Source organism: Poecilia mexicana, unplaced genomic scaffold, assembly GCF_051168715.1.
Source record: "Poecilia mexicana isolate PSO_F unplaced genomic scaffold, ASM5116871v1 scaffold_19, whole genome shotgun sequence".
Lineage (NCBI taxonomy): Eukaryota > Metazoa > Chordata > Actinopteri > Cyprinodontiformes > Poeciliidae > Poecilia > Poecilia mexicana.
This window is the reverse complement of record NW_028263388.1, coordinates 23,274,748-23,294,198: the sequence shown is the minus strand read 5'-3', so window position 1 is coordinate 23,294,198 and position 19,451 is coordinate 23,274,748. Positions and strand designations below refer to the sequence as shown.

Genomic DNA, 19,451 nt, shown 5'->3' with positions numbered 1-19,451 from the left:
TCTGATTGTTAAGGAATAAAAAGTACCATGTTTCTCTATTTTTAATATACACTGTAAGAAAAATTTTTCTAATTTTTGGTAAAATATTGGTAGAATTTTACCATATACAAATTTTACCACCTGTAAGGATTTTACTGTGTAAATATGGTAAAATCCATGGTGAAATTCTTTGGTTGCCAGAATTTTACCATATAAGTATGGTAAAAATATGTAGAAATACGAATTTAATCAAATAAATACAGTAAAATTTCCAGTATAAATTTTAGCGTAAAAATTCTGGCCACACAGCTGCCGAATTTTATCGTAAATTAGATAGTTTTTTTTTTTTTTACAGTGTTGTATTGTGAAATTTGTCATTGTGTTAAATATCCTCTATGTAATGTTATCTGTTGAAATAAAATGTACAAAAAGAAAAAAACAAGACAAAACACTGGCAACACTGGAGCTAATACGTCATGTCCGTCTGTATGATTGAAGATGACGCACCCCCGCTTACGTCACGATGAAGTCACCATTTAGGGGGAGAAATCGCGAGACGACACGGGTGCTTTTGAGTCCTCTAAACGCAGGAATCATAATAAACCCTAATCATCTGATGATCCGATGAGTTTCGGGCTTTTGCTTCCTTCCCGCTGCCTCAGAAACACGCAGTCGCGCTGCTGGAGCCGGACGGCGGACGTGATGATGCGGCCCGTCAGCCTCAGCATCCTCCGCCGGCAGTGACCGCGGAGGAGCCGCGCGCGGCCGACAGGGAGGGGTCCCTCCATCCCGGGGCTTTTCCCTCTGCATGGAGCCCGGATATGTGCAGGCAGCGATGGCGATGGGAGAAGTGTCGAAGAGGGTGTCGGCTCGAAACGTAGCGGTGGAGAGGAAGAACCTCCTCACGGTCTGCAGGTCAGTTACATTAAATGGATTACTGTTATTAATATTCCCTTTTCTGTTGTGGTAATATGAATTTATAATAAATGTAACCAAAGGGAGGACATGTGAAGGTTCTGCGGGATGAATTGCAGTTTATTTCTGTGAACTCTGATGGTCTGGTTGCCATGAGCTTCCTGGCGCCCCAGGGACTGAGGCATAATCACATTATGAGGCAGGGCCGGCCATAAGCATATGCGAGTTAAGCAGCTACACCTCCACCAGCCCCCAAAACACCAAGCTAAAGTTAAGTAGTAACTCGTTACATTTTCTACCCACTGAAATAAAAATATTAAATTGCTTATTATTTTTTATTATTTATATGAATTATTGTCATTTTGGTCCTTAAAATACCAAAATTTCCACTAAACTTTTTTGGTCCCTCTGATGATGTAATTTAATATTAAATTGTCAATAATTTGATCAGTTACTTAGTTCTTGAGTAGATTTTTTACCAAATGCTTTTTTATTCTTACTTGAGTACAATTTTTGGATACTCTACCCACCTCTGCCAAGCTAGCATGATAAAAATATAAATATTTAATATTTAAAATAAAATAGAATAATAAAAAACTAAATACTTTTGCAGATTGAAAACCTATTTCTATGATTTTTATAGTTGCAGAATTAGCAGGTTGTCTCCAGTTAAATGTCTGTTAGAAACCTTTTGGGCTCATTTTCAGATCCCTTCATACCGTGAAGTGGAGAATAATTCGTCCTGCTTTCTGTGCTGCTGCAACCGCGATGCTAATGTCCTCGCTTTGAGGACAGTCGTCCAGTTATCGTCCAACCCAAACTGAATGAGACATTGTTGTCTTGGGAACAATGGAGGCTGAAATTGCTTTAAGTTAAGCTTTGTCTTATCGACGTGTGAAAATGGACAGACTCTGTGGTTTAAAGCTAAACAAAACAGATTAGTTTAACTTCGATTTATTTGCTGAAATTGAAAATTGTTTCAAAATAGTCTTTATTCTGTTGCAGAAATGCACAAAACCTTTAATAAAATGCTATTATTGTATTAAATTCATTAGTGCAATGACAGCATTTTGTTAAATTTTATTTTAAAGACCAAAATGACAAGAATTCATATAAGTAAAAAAATATAACAAAATCAGGCAAAAGAAAATGTTTCCTAATCATTTTTTTTTTCAAGAAAAAACTTTTGAAGCTTTAACAAAAACTGCGGGTCCGTGTCTGGTGAATACTTGGTTAAATCATGCTTCTTTTTTATTCAGTGTGTAAAAAATCCACACATTTTACTCAAATAAGAGTACAGAAGAGATACTTCATAAGACAAAGTAAAAAGTACAGTTTAGTAAAAATACTCCTAAAAGTAAATTTTAAAAAAGGAGACATTTTTGGAGAGCATCTATATTTGCTGAAAAAATCTTTTCGAGAATTAACCTTTAAAATGTGAACAGATGTCTGTTACATAAAAGCTCCTCAGTAAAGTCCTTGTTTGAGCTTCCTGAAAGTCGACATGACCAGGTTTTCTTCGCAGGAAGTGGATGACATCAGGCCAGATTACGGAAAGGAAGATCCATCAGCGGTGATGCTCTCAGTAGTCACCAGAGTGTATTATAACAACATGGAGGGTTAAATCATTTCATCTCCATTTTCTTCCCACTTAGAGACAAATCTGGTCCTAAATATCACGTAGAAATTCTAAATATTTTTAAGAAGCGCTGAGATAATGTTAGGTTTTAACATTTTTACCAGTAAAGTGCTGCCATATTTTGATTAGTTAAGTTTCCTGTTGGAAAATCCATTTTCCCTGGTCACTTTTTTCTTATTTCTCTCCCACGCAGGTTTTCCGTTAAGTCTCTGCTAGAGAAATACACCGCCGAGCCCATCGATGATTCATCCGAAGAGTTCATCAATTTTGCAGCAGTCCTTGAACACATCCTCAGCCACCGTTTTAAAGGTAGACCAGTATATCAGAGCCCAACTTCACGTTGAAAAACAAAGTAATGAGACGCTGGATTGTTCCTTAACAATCATTAAGTTACCTGGATTTAAATTTAACTGGTTTGTGGTTATGATGCGCCATTTATAAAAGTTACAGTTAAAAATTAACAGCAATAATTTGGATTATTTAGACTGTAATGAGAGTAAAAAAAATATGGGTTAATTTAATTTTGCAAGCTAAATAATTAGTTTACCAACAGAATATTTATTTCCAAAGTATTGAGCTTGCTAGCTAAGTGTTCAGGTGTAAACTACACATTTAGCTAAATATTTAATTTACCACCTAAATATTTAGCTTAGCAACTATTTATATTCAAGCAAAAATATTTAGTCTTGTTTGAAGCTAAATACTTAGAAGGCAAACTAAATAATTAGTGTGGAGCAAAGTATTCAGCTAGGACCTAAATATTAAGTTGTTTAGCTAAGCATTTAGTTAGCAAGATAAGTATTGTGTTTACCAACTAAATATTTAGCTTAGCAACTGAATATTTAGCTCCAAACTAAACCTTTAGCTAGCAAGCTAAATATTTAGTTTAGAGAAAAAGTTTTAATTTACCAGCTCGATATTTTAATCCAAATTAGACATTTTATTAGCAAGCTAGCAAGATATTTTTACTTGGAAAACTAAATATTTAATGTCTAGGCTAAATAGACTAAATTTAGTCTAGTTAGCATGCTATTTAGTTAGCATGAAAATACTTTATTACAGACCAAATGACCCAAATTATTGCTGTTATTTTGACAGCCTACAGGCGGTTATGCTGTTTTAAACCTAAATATAATTTCTGTTGTTAAAATGTTTTTATTTTCCAGGCTCTAGTAGCTGGTTTGACGGTCAGAGGAGTTACTGGGACTACATCCGCCTGGCATGTGCTAAAGTCCCCAACAGCTGCATCAGCAGCATTGAAAGCATGGAAAACATCAACACATCTCGAGCGAAAGTGAGTCACAAAAATGACTCTGGCAGATATCTGTCCAGAGTATCTGTCTGTTAGCGAGGAACATAGCTAGCAGCGTAGCATAGCACCATAGCAGTTAGCAGCTAGCACCATAGCGGTGTGGGTGTAAACTGTAGCTGTGTTTCCATTTGATGCTTTCAGGGTCGAGCCTGGATGAGAGTCGCCCTCATGGAGAAGAGGCTGTCTGAGTACATCGCCACTGCTCTGCGGGACAGCAGGACAACCAGGTCAGACTGACTGTAGTCTAAATGACTGACTGTCCTCCAAGATGGCTGACTGTCCTTTAAAATGACTGACTCCGACCACCAGGCTTAGCAGGTTTTCTGGGGGAAACACTGCAATACTTTAACCTTTTCGAATCCTAGTACATTACAACTATTACTCATTTACAATTTCTGAGTCTTAAGCCTGATATTAAAAACAAGGTTTAATCAATCCTAACCAATTTAGAAATCAGTAGTTAGAGTTTTTATCTTTTACTTTTTCATGTTTGCATTTATTATAGATTTTCTTTCCCACTCTCTTTTTCCACTATGCAAAAGAAAATAAATGTTTGACTAAACAAGGTAAATTTACTTCCTAATGTATAGATATTGAAAAAAAATTATTGAGATTATCAGATATGGTGCATGTGTCAAACTCGAGGCCAGAGGGCCAAATCTGGCCCGCCATAGCTTTTATGTGGCCCTCTAGACTCCAAATTATAGAAATAGGCCTCTCCAGTTTTTCACAAATAACTGCAAAATTCACACAAAAATCAACAGATCCCTGCATTTTTCTGAGTTTATCAACATTTTTTCTCAAAATTGGCCAAAAACATTTGGGTTCAAGTGACTGCTGTCTCAGCGTTACTTGATGTAACGCAAATCTGCATATCTTTCATTGCTTGCAATATCACTGACCCGTTCAGACATTCGCAAAGCTCTTTCGAATCGACTGTTCAGGTAGTTTATGACGATTTTAGTGATTGTATTTCGGAGAAAATGTTTCATCGTACACAGAGATACCAGAGTGGAGTGATGGGGCCCCATCACTCCACGAGAAGGGGAGCCCAGGACTTGCAGCAAGACTTTATGGAGCTAAAGATGGTCCAATTCCTCAACCAGGAATCATTTGTAGCTCAAATACTGGCTGAGAGAGAGAAAAGTAAGGCCCTCAAAGAAGAATTGGACAGACTGCAGACTTCCTACAAGGAGCTGGGCTCCAAGTATGAAGCTGATGTTTCTCAGGTGAGGCAGGAGGCCGAGACTCAAGCTTTGTGAAGAGAGGCTTAGTGAGCAACGATGGCTCCTGGAGAATATGAGAGCTGAAAAGGACCAAATGTCTCAAGAAATGTCAAAAAACATCGCTTTCCTGCAAGACAATGAGAAACTTTTGAAGGAAGACTTGAATCAGATCAAACGTTCGTACAATGATCTCATTTGAAAGCATAAAAGCGAAGTTTCTGGGCTCAAACAAGACATGGAAGCATATCGGCAGCATGTGAACCAAGAGAAAGACGCCAACTTAGAGAGAGCGAATGCGAATCTACAGCTCATCAACAACATGAGAGCCGAGAAGGACCAAATGTTTCAAGAAATGTCAGAAAAGATCACATCCCTGCAAGACAACGAGAAACTTTTGAAGGAAGAACTGGATCAGATCAAACGTTCGTACAATGATCTCATTTGCAAGCATAAAAGCGAAGTTTCTGGGCTCAAACAAGACATGGAAGCATATCGGCAGCAGGTGAACCAAGAGAAAGACGTCAACTTAAAAAGAGCAAATGAGAACCTGGAGCTCATCGACAATCTGAGAGCTGAGAAGAAGGAGCTCCTCCAAAAAATGTCGAGAGAGCTCACAGTTATGCAAAAGACGGAGAAGCTGCTGCTAAATGATCTTGATTCATGTTTCATACGATGAGCTAAAAGGTAGGTATAACACAGACATCAAGAAAGACAAGATTATCCGTGAGTTACAGCGCAGGTTTTCTACTGCGCTGCACCAGCAAGTAGAAAAACTTGAGCTCCAGATGATTCAGCAGAGAAAAGCTCATCTGCAGAAGTCGAAGGAGGACGTGGCGCTGATCAACAACATGAGAGCAACGAATGCCGTCCTCCTTGACAACACAGCCAAAGAGATTCAATTCCTGCAAGAGAAGGAAAGAGACGCCCAGGCTGAGTTGGAGAAGTTCAAAGCTTTGTACCAGGAGCTTACCTGCCGGTATGAAAAAGAAGTCACTGCTCTGAAACAACAGGTAGACAAATACCAGCAGGAGACGAGTTGTATGGAAGAGATGGAAAGAGCAAAAGAAGACCTACTGGTGCCTGAAACTCTGAGAGCTGAGAAGGAAGATTTCCAAGAGAAGGAGGAGACTTGCAGAGCCCAGACAACCTGGTCGAAGGTTTAAGACAGGAGGTTTCCTCAGAGGAGGATCTCTCAGGAGAAACCTTGCCAGGTTGTTCCTCGGATCCGGAATCTGAGGAAGAAACTGAGATTGCTGCAGAAACCATCCTGGAGGATTTGGATAATACTGAAACCATCCAGGATGGTAAAAAGAAAAAATCCAAAATTTCAATTTGGAAAAGAATTCGGAACACATTGCGATTGAAGAAACCAAAAAGAAAACAAGAGTCAAGACAGTCAAGATCAGGCCTAAGAATGAATTAGATATTAGAGAAGCAGAAAGACATGCAAGAGAGGAACCGAGGACAGGAATCAAACCCACGGAGGTTGTAGCGTCTGTGAACGGGGCGCCCGTGCAACGCTCCATCAAGAGCAAATTTGAAAAGTCAAAGTTTCCCCCAAAATTGACAAACTAGAAAAAAGATCCCTTCCCAGCCCAATTCTAAAAAACGTGGCAGCACGGTGGTGCAGCGGTTAGCGCTGCGCCTTCACAGAGATGATCTGTGTTTGCGTGGGTTTTCTCCGGGTGCTCCGGTTCCCCCCACAGCTCCCAAAACATGTCGGTCAGGTCAGTTGGTCGCTGTAAACTGCCCCCAAAACAGTTTCAGAAACTCCAGATTGAATGAACCGTTTGGCCCTTTTCCCTTCGCTGTTCTATCGGCAGACGGCTTGATGCCACAACGACACACAGCTCAATTTTTATAGCAACGTATTGATTTAAGAATTTAAATTATTCTTGTAATTATAATGATTTCTGTTTATTTTCACTGTACTTGTGCTTTTATGGTTTGTCCTTTAGTTTTGCCTTTTCTACTCACTTTTGTGTTGAATTGCACTGAATTGTAGCTCGTTATGCTGTTTTTGTCCCAATTTTAAAACAGATTAGCAAAAGGATCATGCAGTGGCTTTTTCAGGGCGGCTGTGGCTCTGAGGGTAGAGTGGTTGTCTTGTGACCAGAAGGTTGTGAGTTCAATTCCAGCTTCCTCAGCCACATGTTGAGTTGCCCCAGGGCGGGGCACCTAGCGGCACATTGCCCCCCGACCTGCATGTCGGTGTGTAAATGCGACTGTAGTGTGAAGCGCTTTGAGTGATCAACATGACTAGCAAGGCCCTTCATAAGTTCAGTCCATTTACCTTTGATAAATCCTGTTTTTATACCAAACATGAAGCTGATTTAACACGTTTGGACCTTTTCAGTTCGGACCCTGAAGAAGCCCAAACTTGTTATATCTGGTTTGCTGTAAGAAACAAACAGGTTTTATCAAAGATAAAAGTTACGGTGTGATCTTTGTGTTAGTCTTTATTTAGAATAACAGATTCAAGATAGTATAACAAACTTAACAAAAAAGTGCAATTTAATATGAATCACTCATTATATCAACAACCAACTGTGTTTGTTCCAGTCTCACTCACCCAAACATCAGCAATACAACCCCCCCCCCACCCAGAAAATATGACTCAATGTCCTTTTAACACAGCTGGTTTTGTCGAGCATTAAGTTTAATGTACAAGAGAAGGTGTGAAGAAGACTCATGCGCATGTGTGCACTAGGGCTGTTGTAAACGAATATTTTAGTAATCGAGTAATCTATCGATTATTCTTGACAAGAATCTTGGGAAGTGCATTATCAACGACTCCTCTTCAGTCTTGAATACAAGAGAAATCCCACTTTCCACTCTGGCGAACTCTGCAAAAACAGTAACAATCAAACCCGGCTCTGGAGGAATTTTGCTGACGGGGCAATGGCTGGTTTTGGGGGGTGTACACAGTAATTGGGCATTTTATTCAATATAAATACATAAACAAGTGTATAATTTTCAAATAAAATACCCATTTTGTTCATACAAAAATGATGTAACCGTCACGAACCCGCTGGTACGAGCATCTTAACGGTAATGTTGCATTTAAAGGCGGCTCGGAAAACACTACATACACATTAAACCGCTGTAACTGCTGAAAAAGTGCGATGGACAGACAGCACGTATATGGAAAGTGCGGGAGTACTTTTTGTATGAAATCAACATATGAATTATATAAAGTTCACCACTCGGAGGTAAAAAAAAAAAAAGTAAAGTCAAAACAAGTAAAGTCATAAAAAAAAAAACGGCTCTCACTAACTGAGACTTGAGCCCTCCCGTTCATGGCATAGAGCCGTTATAAAAGAATCGGATTGTTCCTGAAAGCCACGTTACACTCAGCATGGCCGAGTGATATTAATGCAACATGAACGTTAGCTGGCTTGGTTTATCCTTGAAAACGTCCTAAGGGGCTGTAGTTGAAACGTAGGTTATTATTAGACAGATATCTTATCGTGGACAAAAACTCAATTAAAAGACATGGCAGTTTTAGCTAATGTTGGACCTATGCGCCCATGCTAACATTAGAATATTAGCCTGCGAAGACTCTTAAGAAAAATCAACCTGTAACCTGTAAAACAAAATGAGGAGCTCATTTTGTTTTCTCTGTAGGGTCTCTGGGCTCCCTTAGAGGTGGGTTGAGAAGCCCAGAAATCCAGGAGTCATTGATGTTTATACATTTATGCAGGGTTTCCCCCAGTGCATTATAAGCCCCCTAGCCCACCCACATCAACGTAAGAGATTAAACCCCCTCATGTTGGCTCTGCTGGGCCGTCGGTGGGCCGTCGGTGGGCCGTCGGTGGGCCGCCTGTGGGCCGTCGGTGGGCCGCCTGTGGGCCGCCGGTGGGCCGTCGGTGGGCCGTCGGTGGGCCGTCGGTGGGCCGTCGGTGGGCCGCCGGTGGGCCGCCTGTGGGCCGTCGGTGGGCCGCCTGTGGGCCGCCGGTGGGCCGTCGGTGGGCCGCCGGTGGGCCGTCGGTGGGCCGCCTGTGGGCCGTCGGTGGGCCGCCGGTGGGCCGCCTGTGGGCCGCCGGTGGGCCGTCGGTGGGCCGCCGGTGGGCCGTCGGTGGGCCGCCGGTGGGCCGCCTGTGGGCCGCCGGTGGGCCGTCGGTGGGCCGCCGGTGGGCCGTCGGTGGGCCGCCGGTGGGCCGCCTGTGGGCCGCCGGTGGGCCGTCGGTGGGCCGCCGGTGGGCCGTCGGTGGGCCGCCGGTGGGCCGCCTGTGGGCCGCCGGTGGGCCGTCGGTGGGCCGCCTGTGGGCCGTCGGTGGGCCGCCGGTGGGCCGCCGGTGGGCCGTCGGTGAGCCGCCGGTGGGCCGTCGGTGGGCCGTCGGTGGGCCGCCTGTGGGCCGCCGGTGGGCCGTCGGTGGGCCACCGGTGGGCCGTCGGTGGGCCGTCGGTGGGGCGCCTGTGGGCCGCCGGTGGGCCGTCGGTGGGCCGTCGGTGGGCCGCCGGTGGGCCGCCGGTGGGCCGCCTGTGGGCCGTCGGTGGGCCGTCGGTGGGCCGCCGGTGGGCCGTCTGTGGGCCGCCGGTGGGCCGTCGGTGGGCCGTCTGTGGGCCGCCGGTGGGCCATCTGTGGGCCGTCGGTGGGCCGTCGGTGGGCCGTCGGTGGGCCGCCTGTGGGCCGTCGGTGGGCCGTCTGTGGGCCGCCGGTGGGCCGCCGGTGGGCCGTCTCCGCGCTGACTGTCCTTTAAAGTGACTGTCTGACCTCCAAAATGGCTGCCTGTCCTTTACAGTAACCATGTTCCTCTGTATCTGTTGTTGTCTTTGCGCTTCAGGAGGTTTTACTCAGAAGGAGCCATAATGCTGAGAGAAGAAGCCACAGTGCTAACAGGGATGCTCATTGGTGTGGGAGCCATAGATTTTAGGTACGGGGGTTGACCTTTGACCTTTCTGCAGAGAGTAATATTTTTGTTGCTGTAATTTACGGTCTTAATTTAGAGCGTCTTCCTTATCACAGTTTCTGCCTGAAAGGAGAGGCCCTGGACTGGAAATCCCCGGCGGTGATCGACTACACTCCATACTTGAAATTCACACAGAGGTAACGGCAGCGAAGCAGCAGATAAGGTTGTTTAGACAGCAGCAGGAATGTTCATCGTTTCACTCTGGAGTTTAAAATGAGAAACGAGCTGCATCAGTCAGGTCGGCCATCCTACTTAAAACAAGATGGCTGTAAAACAGTCACAGAGAGAGAGAGGAAGTGCAGTAGTTGTTTTCTGTGCAGCTATGAATACTTGAGTGATGATGATCGGCGGAGCGTCGACAGCAGCACCAGCGACGACAGCGTCCCCGAGCATCCGTACGTCCCGCTGGTCACCGACGATGAGAGCTGGAGCACAAAGTGCCGCAAAATGGAGCAGAGGTTCAAGATCGTCAACGCTCAGAAGGTGTTTTTACATTTCACTGCTTGATTTCACTACAGCGCCTCTCAATTTAGAGACACTGTAGGTAAAAAAACAGTAGAAAAATTCTGCCAAAACGGGTGCTGTGGTGGTGCAGGGGCAAAGCACAACCCACGTATTGAGGCCTTAGTCCTCATGCCGCAGGTTCGATTTCCGGCCTGGTGACATTTGCCGCATGTCTTCCCCCTCTCTCATTACCCTTTTTCCTGTTGAACTACTTTCAAATAAAGGCCACTAAAGCCAACAAAACCTTTAAAAAGAAAAAATTCTGCCAAAAAAACTCAGAAATTTTCAAGAAGTCTTGAATTATGTGTTGAAAATGTTCAACTTTTGAAACTCACAAATTTCCCTTTTTTTTTTTTACATTTTTTTATTTCTGAGATTCATTTCAAAAGTTCTTAGATGTTTTCTAGTAAGTTATGACTTTTCAAGCTCTGAAAATTTAATGAGTTTAGTCTTAGTCTGCAGAACTGAAGCTGCAGTTCTTTTGTAGCAAATGTTCGACTTTCCTAGCTGACAATTTTTAAGTTTTTTTTTTTTTTTTTGAAAATTTGAGTTTAATCTCCAAGTTTTTTTCTCACAAATTTTTGACCTTTCAAGCTTAGGAAATTCAAAGTTTTTTACTAGAAAATCTCTGAGCTTAATCTCAAATGTGTCAATTTTACCTATCAAATTTTCTACTTTTGAATCTGAGAATTTTTATTTGAAAATTTTAAATTAGTCTCAAAATGTATGATTCTTTTGTAGCAAATAATCTACTTTTCCAGATAATTAAAAAAAAACATTTTCAGAAAATGTTAAATTAATTGTAAAATTAATGAATTGATCAAATTTTCTACTTTTCAAGTTGAGAAATTGTATTCTATTTTTTTGAAAATTTGAGATTAATCTAAAAATGTATTAATTATTTGGCCGAAATTTATTCCTCATTTTTCTCTTATGCTTCATAATATGCTTTAAAATGTGCAGTCATATTTTAAAACACATTACTAAATAATCACCAGTGCATTATTGGTAAAAAATCAAACACATAAATTTGGAAAACATTGTCAGGGGTACCTGGAGGAGCTCGTACGCCTGCGTGAATCTCAGCTGAAGAACACGGAGACGGAGAACAAGAAGCTGAAATCCCAGCTGGAGGAAATTCAGAGCCAAAGCCAACAGGAGAAGAAGGAGCTGGAGGCTGTAATCCTGGAGCTGCAGGAGCAACTGTGAGTCTCTAAACATGAACTCTTCATCGTGTCTGTCATAAGGTCATATCAGGGGAATCTTCCAAACCTGAAGGTTATAGCAGATTTACTCAGCAGGACAGGAATTCATTCACAAAATTAATGGTAGCACACGCTAACTATTTAGTACATCTGAAGAAATGCATTAATATCTTTTATTTTTATTTAGCTTGTTCCTCTCTTTGTGCTATGTACCAACTCTGCGGCCCATTTAACTGTAAAGGTGACCCATGAAGCCTCTTTGATGGTTTCTGGGTTTCATGAAACATGTTTATTTCAGTTGTTGCACATATAATTTTTAGATAATGAGATTTTAGTCTGCACAGTTCTCCTTGTTGAGCTCTTTTCAAAATGAGCTGTTTTAGGGCGTCCTGTCGCTTTAAATCCAAATAAGCTGCTGCACGTGAAAATGGCTGAAAACATGCATAATTATACAACCGTGGAGCTATGAAAAGCATTAGTAGAGCTTCGTGCACAACTAACAAGAATGCAGATAGTAGGGGCTTCTGAATGATAAGACAATAACAGCCATTGTTATTTGTCTTTTCCAGCAGCCATTGTACAGCGCATGCAGCTGTAAAATCAAACATGCTGGAGCTCCAGTTGGGTTGCTAAGTAACGGGCTGAGCTAGGCTGGAGTTGCTAGGTGACGGTGCAGTTTTGTCATTTTCCACACAACGAAAAACATGAACTTATTGCCAAAAACAGTTGGGTGTTTTGTTGTCTTTTTAAGCACCTGGATTGTTTTTAGAATGAGTTGAGATCCGAATGGAAGAATAAAAACGTGTAAAAAGTTAATTTTGCATCATAGGTCAGCTTTCATTTGAAGTGCTTTATGTCGGGTTTTTCTCTTTTTGGTTTTTGGAAGAAAAATAAACCAGAATATTTCCGTCATGTCTCCCCCTGCTGTGCATCAGGACGAGCCTGATTCCATGCGACTCCAACCACCTGGCCAAAGATCTGCCGATCCCCCTCATCAACCAGTGGCCGACCCTTGACCCCTACGACATCCAAGAGGACATGAAGCTTTTCCGCAGGTTCGACTGGCAAAGCTTCACCTAAATGCAACAATTCATTGTTATTTTGTTTTTAATTCACTGAGATTTGAAAACACAAGTCTGAATAATTCAAACGTCGTGTTTATTTACAACTTATCTTACAAAATTTGAAACAAATGGTTTAGGTTTGCTTGGTTAAAAATTACAGATTTTTTCATAGATTGGTTTTGTAATCTGTGTTTGTTTGTTTCTAGTTAAACAGTTTTATTCATTTTTGCTGTTCTGGGCACATCATTATTTTTCTTCCTTTGTTTTTTTCTGTTTTTTTCTCTCTCTTGTTTTGCATTTTTCTTCTCTTTTTTGTCACATTATATTTATGGATTTAAAGGGTCCAGGAAGTCATGGATTAAGGATTTAAACACTTCCAGCTATGAATTCTGGGAATTGTTAGATAAAATTGGCACAATATTCATTATATTCATTTTATATATATATATATATATATATATATATATATATATATATATATATATATGTATATATATATATATATATATATAATTTTTTTTTTTTTTTTTTTTTTTACCAAACCATCTTTAAAAGTTTTGGTGAATTTTTTTTTTTTTAAGTTTCATTTTGTTATTTTTCCACTGGATAAATGTATGTTACATGACAAATACATTAAAATTACTGGCTGAATTGTTCTTTCTTTCTTTGTTTTAATGAAATCTACTGCCACACACTGAAACCAGAAGCAGAGCTCACTGCAAACAGGAATATTGACTGCATTCAATTTGTCTGTCAGTTAACTCAGATTAATGCGATTCCGGGGCGGCTGCTGAGCGTCTCCCTCTCTTGTCCTCCTGTTGACCTGCAGGAGGAGTTTCCCGAGCACCGAGCTGCTGTCAGTGGAGGTCAGCCTGGACTCCGACTCCCAGAGGATCGAGGGCAAACAGAACGGAGGAACCTGGTGCACAGGTGACGCTGTAGCCACTGAAATGTTTTCTTTTAAAACCCTAAATGATTATGAAGATTTAAAATGGCTGCTTTGTTTCCCCTCCAGGAAAGGACTACACCCCCTCCATGATGGGCCTGTGTGGGTCTTTGGCTTCTCTTCCAAGCACCAAATCTCTGGCTAGCTTCAAATCAAGTGAATGTCTGGTCAACATCAGCACAGAGAACAGCCCTGCTCTGTCTCCCAGCTAGGGGGCGCCAAAGACGCACTGGAAAAACAGACAATTCAACTGTTAAAGTGACTGCTCTTCACTGCGATGGCCTGGTAGGGCCTATGTAGATACAAAAAGGAGCACATTTCTGAAAAAAAAAAAAAAAAAACTGAAATTTTGAGATGATCTCAGAAATATTCTGGAAAAAAACAAGAAAAATTCTAAGTCAATAATTTGCAAAGAAAAATTTAGAATTTTTGAGATTAATCTTGCAATCTCTCAAGTTTCTGAGTTTGAAAAGTTAAAAGTTTGTGAGAACATATTTCAGAAATTTTCAGATTAATCAAATAAATATTCTGGATAAAACAAGGAGATTCCTGAGCTCCAAAAGTTGAAAATTTGTGAGAGGAAAAACTCATACATTTTGAGATTAATATCAGAAATTTTCTGGAACAGACAAATGTCTCATATGAAAAAGTTTAAATTTTGCTAGAAAAAAAAACTCAGAAATTTTGAGATTAATCTCAGACATTTTATAGAAAAATCAAAAAAATTTCTGAGCTCCAAAACTAAAAGAAAATTGCAAGAAGAAAAAAAAACTAAGAAATTTTTAGATTAATTTCAGATAAATCTCAGAAATGTTATTGAAAAAACATGAAATTTCTGAGTTTGAAAAGTTGTAAATTTTGGACATGTGAAACTGAAATAAATTCCAAGAGACGAGTTCTAAAATTTTATTTAGTGATTATTGCCAACATTTCTGAGTTTTTCTCTTGCAAATTCTCTTAAATTCTCTTTTCCAGCTCAGATTTAATTTATTTAAATTCTGAGATTAATCTCAATATTTGTGACTTTTTTTTCTCACAAACTTTCATCTTTTGGAGCTCAGGTTGTACTTTTTTTTTTCCTAGAAAATTTCAGCAATTAATCTCAACATTTCTGAGGTTTTTTTGTCAGAAACCTTCTCCTTTCTTTCCGGCCGTGGCACGCCGTACCTCACTGATGTGCGCTTTCATCTGACCCTTGACCTTTACGCTCTGAGCCCGTCTCTCTCTCCTGAATCAAACTTGAGTGAAGGAAGATCCTGCATGTCCTGAACTTTTCCAACATGGATGCAGAAATAGCTGCTGTACTGCCTCTGTCTTCATCTCCACTGCATTTCAGAGCCGGTTTACGCTTCACGCAGATAAAGTCCCACATCACCGTCCGTCCCCACCGTGCGTCCCTGTCTGTTGAGTCCGCCGTGTCTTTATCAGTCCGTCTGTGTTTTCTCTCTGTTGCCTAACAGGCAGACTGGCGCAACTGTTGTAACATTTTAGGATATAAAAGCAGCATTTTACCATGGTTAAGTACAATATTATCAGAGATCAGAGCGAGCTGAGGCTTTTTACAGTGAGCCAAGTGATCTATGGTGAAGATTATTTAAAATGTAACAGAAAGTATAATAATCCAATTACATGCTGATTTTAGGGATGACATGTGAGTCTGCCTCGATAAACCTGTTGCATAAAAAGACAAAATGCTTTGGGACTATGCAGGATGAATGTTTTCGTTGGGTTTTTCTACCCGCTTGATGAAATAGTTTGAGTAGATGAGAACTAGTGAATCTGCCACGTGTCTGTGTGCCTTTGTTCCCTTTGTTTTCATTTCCCGACTACTTTCTTGGCGCCTTCTGTACTTATTTGTAAGACCTGGTAAAGATATGAAAAAAGGTGAAAATAAAGTCACATTTCACTGAAGTAGCATATGTTTTGAAACATTTAGGTAAAAAGTTCAGTGATTACAAAGTTCCACACCAATCCTCCATCATGGTTAACAGTGAATTTTAGTTTTTTTTTTTTTTTTTTTTATATTTATCTTTTTTTTTCCTAGTACATTTGAAATATGACAAAACTAACTTAAAAGTAAATTTTCAGCAAAATATAGGAGCTTTCTAAGTCAATAATTCCTTAATGTTGATGAATATGTGTGGAAAATGCCCTGTTATAAGTGGAACTTATACATACAGTACATTTTCCATCAATATCAAACAATTATTGACATAAAAAGCTCCTGTATTTTCCTGAACAGTTACCTGTAAGTTAGTTTTGTCTAATTTCAAGTGTACTAAGATATTTTCACTGGAATCAAAACCCTCAAAACCAGGAAGTTGTGATTTAAATTGTAAAACAAATTTAACATATTTTCCCCATTGAATAATTGTGATCAAATCCGGTGTTAGAGTTCGCTGCTGCAGTAAAATATGAATTTATTTTAAACTTTTACACATCTTTAACATCAAGTTCAGTAAAAATGGAGGATGCTGTTATCAACATTTCAATCTAATGCCGTGTGGTTGAAAGCTGGAAATCATCGCATTACTTAAAACTGCAATAAAAACTGCCTTTTTTTGGAAACAGTAATTGCTGGTGTGTACATGTTGTTGTTCCTCCAGATAAACATTTCACTGTCAGATATAGATTTGAAATTTCTCGATTATGGGGTTATTCCTAAAGTTGCTGGATGGATTGGAGATAAACGTCTAGCCATCGATGAAAATAATAAAATTAATACTGAGTTTTTATAAGCTTTTTTAGTTCCACTGGCAGATTAATGTCACTTATTTGACAATCAACTGGCACTTTGCCGTTACCTAGCAACACCTGCTAGGCCAGCCCGTCTCCTAGCAACCCAGTTTGAGTTCCACTGGCAGATTATTTCACTTATAACAAAACATTTTTTTCATTTTACAAGTGAACTACCACATTTTTCATCAATATTAAGGAATTATTGACTTACAACAAGCTCCTATGTCTTGTTGAAAAGTTGCTTATATGTTAGTTTTGTCTTAATTCAAGTGTACTAAGATAGAAACTAGACTAAAAATGCTGAGTAAGATTTGTATTTTTTGCATTGTAGGCAGTTAGTACACGTTTCATTCAGGATGTTAATTCCTGACTCACCACTCACATTTCTTTTCTGTAAATAACTACCAAATATAAACATGACAAACGTTTCCCACATCAGAAATTGGTCTGATGTACATTAAGGAATTATTGACTTAAAGCTCATATCTTGCTGAAACGTTACTTATGTGTTAGTTTTTTCTTAATTTGAGAGAATTACACTAGTAATTAGACATTACTTTGTACATTTTTGTGTTTCTCAGGTCACTAGATGTTGGGTTTCATTTATGAAATAAGGAAAAGTCATCCAACGCTTGGAGAAACTGAAGCATTTATGACAACTGAAAATTACTCTTTTGTGTCACAATGAAAGAATTCTGGTCCACGTTTTCTTTTTTTTCTTCTTTTTTTTGCAAAATTTATTTAATTTAGCCTCACTGGATGGGCTTTCAAACTAGACCAAAATACTTGGTAAGATTTTGTGTTTTTGCAGTGTATCTGAAGCCCCCTGAGATGTTCCCACCCCCAAAATGACTGTTATAAGTTTTAACATTTTCATTTTGACAAAAATCTTCATTATTATGAAGGTTACTTGTTGTATAGGAGACTTTAGTGTTAATTTTCATCTTACTGCTTTGACATTCAACTTCCTTTTCACAACTCTGACAAGTTATTCTGTCGATTTAACACCAGAAGAAAGCCACACCACAGAATCTGCTGACTTCAGTGTCATTTACTGTAATACTAAGAAACCCACCAAGCCACCCTCTCCCCCCCTGCTCCACTTTGTTTTCACAGTTTCCCTTTGCAAAGCTAACTTTGTCTTGCATGACATCTTTTCCCTTCAGATAGGTTTGAAATAGTTCACGTCAGGTCAAAGGTTAGGCTCATTTATCCATTACCTCAGACAAATAGACAGAGCTAAGCAAACATTAGCTGAAGGTCCTTTGGTAAATGTTGGAAATGCTTTATGTGGGGCATGCATTCCTGATTGACGTACTGTCCAATTAGCTCCCTGGCTGTAAATGAATGGATGCCAGTGGGTTTTGTGAAGAGTTTGAGTTTAGTTATCAGGCTTTGTCTCAGTTTCTTTGCATGTGTGACATCATTTCTTGGATAGTTTTTTTCATCATAGTTTAGTTTTGTTTATTTCATTGTAGCTAATTCAGTTAGTTTAAATTTTTAGTGTGCTTGCTAGTTTTTATAATGATTAATTAACTATTGTTAGTTATAGTTATACTTTTTTATATACTTTGGTTAACTTTTAGAGGCAGAATTTTAAAAAAAAAACGTTGGAAGATTTTTTTATGATTGGGTAATGAATACTCAACAGAAGGTATAATTTTCTAAATTGAATTTAGTTATTCAGTTATTCAGGATAAACTGTGGCGTTTTATCCCAGCTTTAGCTGTTGCCATTTTAGCGGACTAGCTTAAATGCTGCCAGAAGGGGTATGGAGTGCCGTAAGTTGCCGACAGATGACGTAAACAGCTTGAGTGGCGGAGAACACGAAAACGAAGAGTATTATAGCTATAATATCAGTATGTTTTAGTTACATAAACGCGCGATGTAGTTCCAGTTGGTTATATTTTTACCTCATGAATTACCGTTTTTATTTATTTCAATAAACAAAAATGTTTTCTCAATTTCAGTTTTTGCTAGTTTTAGTTAATTATAGTACCCTAACAAGCACCCGAAGCCATATGGAAACCCGTTATCGCTGCGTTAGGAGGCATGAATCCATTCGAGGAGGGCACAATTTTGGATCTGCGCGGTTTTGATGAGGGAACACGTTGAGGTTTTGCGCTGGTCTGGGATCAGCTTGAGAAAGCGGTGTCACGTTATCTTTTGCCCTCTTCCCCTGTCCCCACCGATGGCACTCCCTTTCACACAGAGGCAGGACATTTATCTCACACAAAGCACGCTGTCCCGCTTACACACGCACACGCACACACACACCACCCAGCTGGCAGTTATTGGTTGAACAAATGACGAAGATGGAGACATATTTTGATTATATGTTATCTTGGAGAAAGTCAAACATCGTATCTAGGGAAAAGCACAGTAAGGTGTTACATTTACTTAAGTAACATTTTTTGAAAAATGTACTGAGTATTTCTACTACGCTGTACCTTGGGGTAATTTTGCTATGATGTATTGTTACTCTTACTTGAATAACATTTCTGGATTCTCTGCCCACTGAATAAAAACAAACAAATTCACCAGACAGACACACATCTGCAGTTTTTGTTAAAAGTTTTTTATTGAAAGAAACTGATTTGGGAACATTTTCTTTTGCCTGATTTTGTTATTTTTTGCTACTTGAATGAATTATTGTCATTTTCTTCCTTAAAATACCAACATTTCCACCTAACTTTATATGTTGGTCTGTCTCATTGTGTTATTTTTAAATATTAATGATAGGTAATTTGATCATTTACTCAGTACTTGAGTAGATTTGTTACCAAATACTTTTCACTCTTGAGTACTTACTTTTTACTTTACTTGAGTAAAAAATATGTTGAAGTAGTGCTACTCTTACATGAGGACAATGTTTGGATACTCTACACACCTTTGGGTAAAAGTACTCTAAAATGTACTCAAGTAATCCTGCAGATTCATGTTGTCTTTTTTTTATTTTCTCTCATTTTGCTTTTATTTATAGACTTTTTAAAAATACAGCTGTGCCCT

At 39.7% G+C, this 19,451-nt stretch overlaps 1 protein-coding gene and 1 pseudogene across 2 annotated transcripts; both read left to right on the top strand.

The window, feature by feature from the left end:
* The first annotated feature begins 209 nt into the window (after window positions 1–209).
* LOC106925973 (RUN domain-containing protein 3A-like) lies at window positions 210–15,614 on the top strand. Of its 2 annotated transcripts, XM_015000571.2 has the most exons (11): window positions 210–894; window positions 2,727–2,842; window positions 3,700–3,827; window positions 3,987–4,072; window positions 9,859–9,948; window positions 10,041–10,121; window positions 10,305–10,467; window positions 11,536–11,693; window positions 12,629–12,748; window positions 13,587–13,687; window positions 13,773–15,614. In XM_015000571.2, exons 1-11 carry the CDS (start codon window positions 788–790, stop codon window positions 13,913–13,915), a joined length of 1,293 nt encoding a protein of 430 aa, XP_014856057.1. In that variant the 5' UTR covers window positions 210–787; the 3' UTR covers window positions 13,916–15,614. The 2 variants fall into 2 exon arrangements, with proteins under 2 accessions (XP_014856057.1, XP_087856968.1); XM_088000842.1 differs by having other exon boundaries at window positions 13,587–15,614.
* Window positions 4,865–6,634, top strand: LOC148153748 (uncharacterized; annotated as a pseudogene).
* Window positions 15,615–19,451: the final 3,837 nt, after the last annotated feature.

Excerpts from the sequence above, each read along its gene's own strand:
- LOC106925973 (XM_088000842.1), top strand. The coding sequence starts at position 788 with ATGGAGCCCGGATATGTGCAGGCAGCGATGGCGATGGGAGAAGTGTCG. Across the intron at positions 3,828-3,986 it reads TCAACACATCTCGAGCGAAA|GGTCGAGCCTGGATGAGAGT; the intron begins GTGAGTCACAAA and ends TGATGCTTTCAG. Across the intron at positions 9,949-10,040 it reads GTGGGAGCCATAGATTTTAG|TTTCTGCCTGAAAGGAGAGG; the intron begins GTACGGGGGTTG and ends TCCTTATCACAG.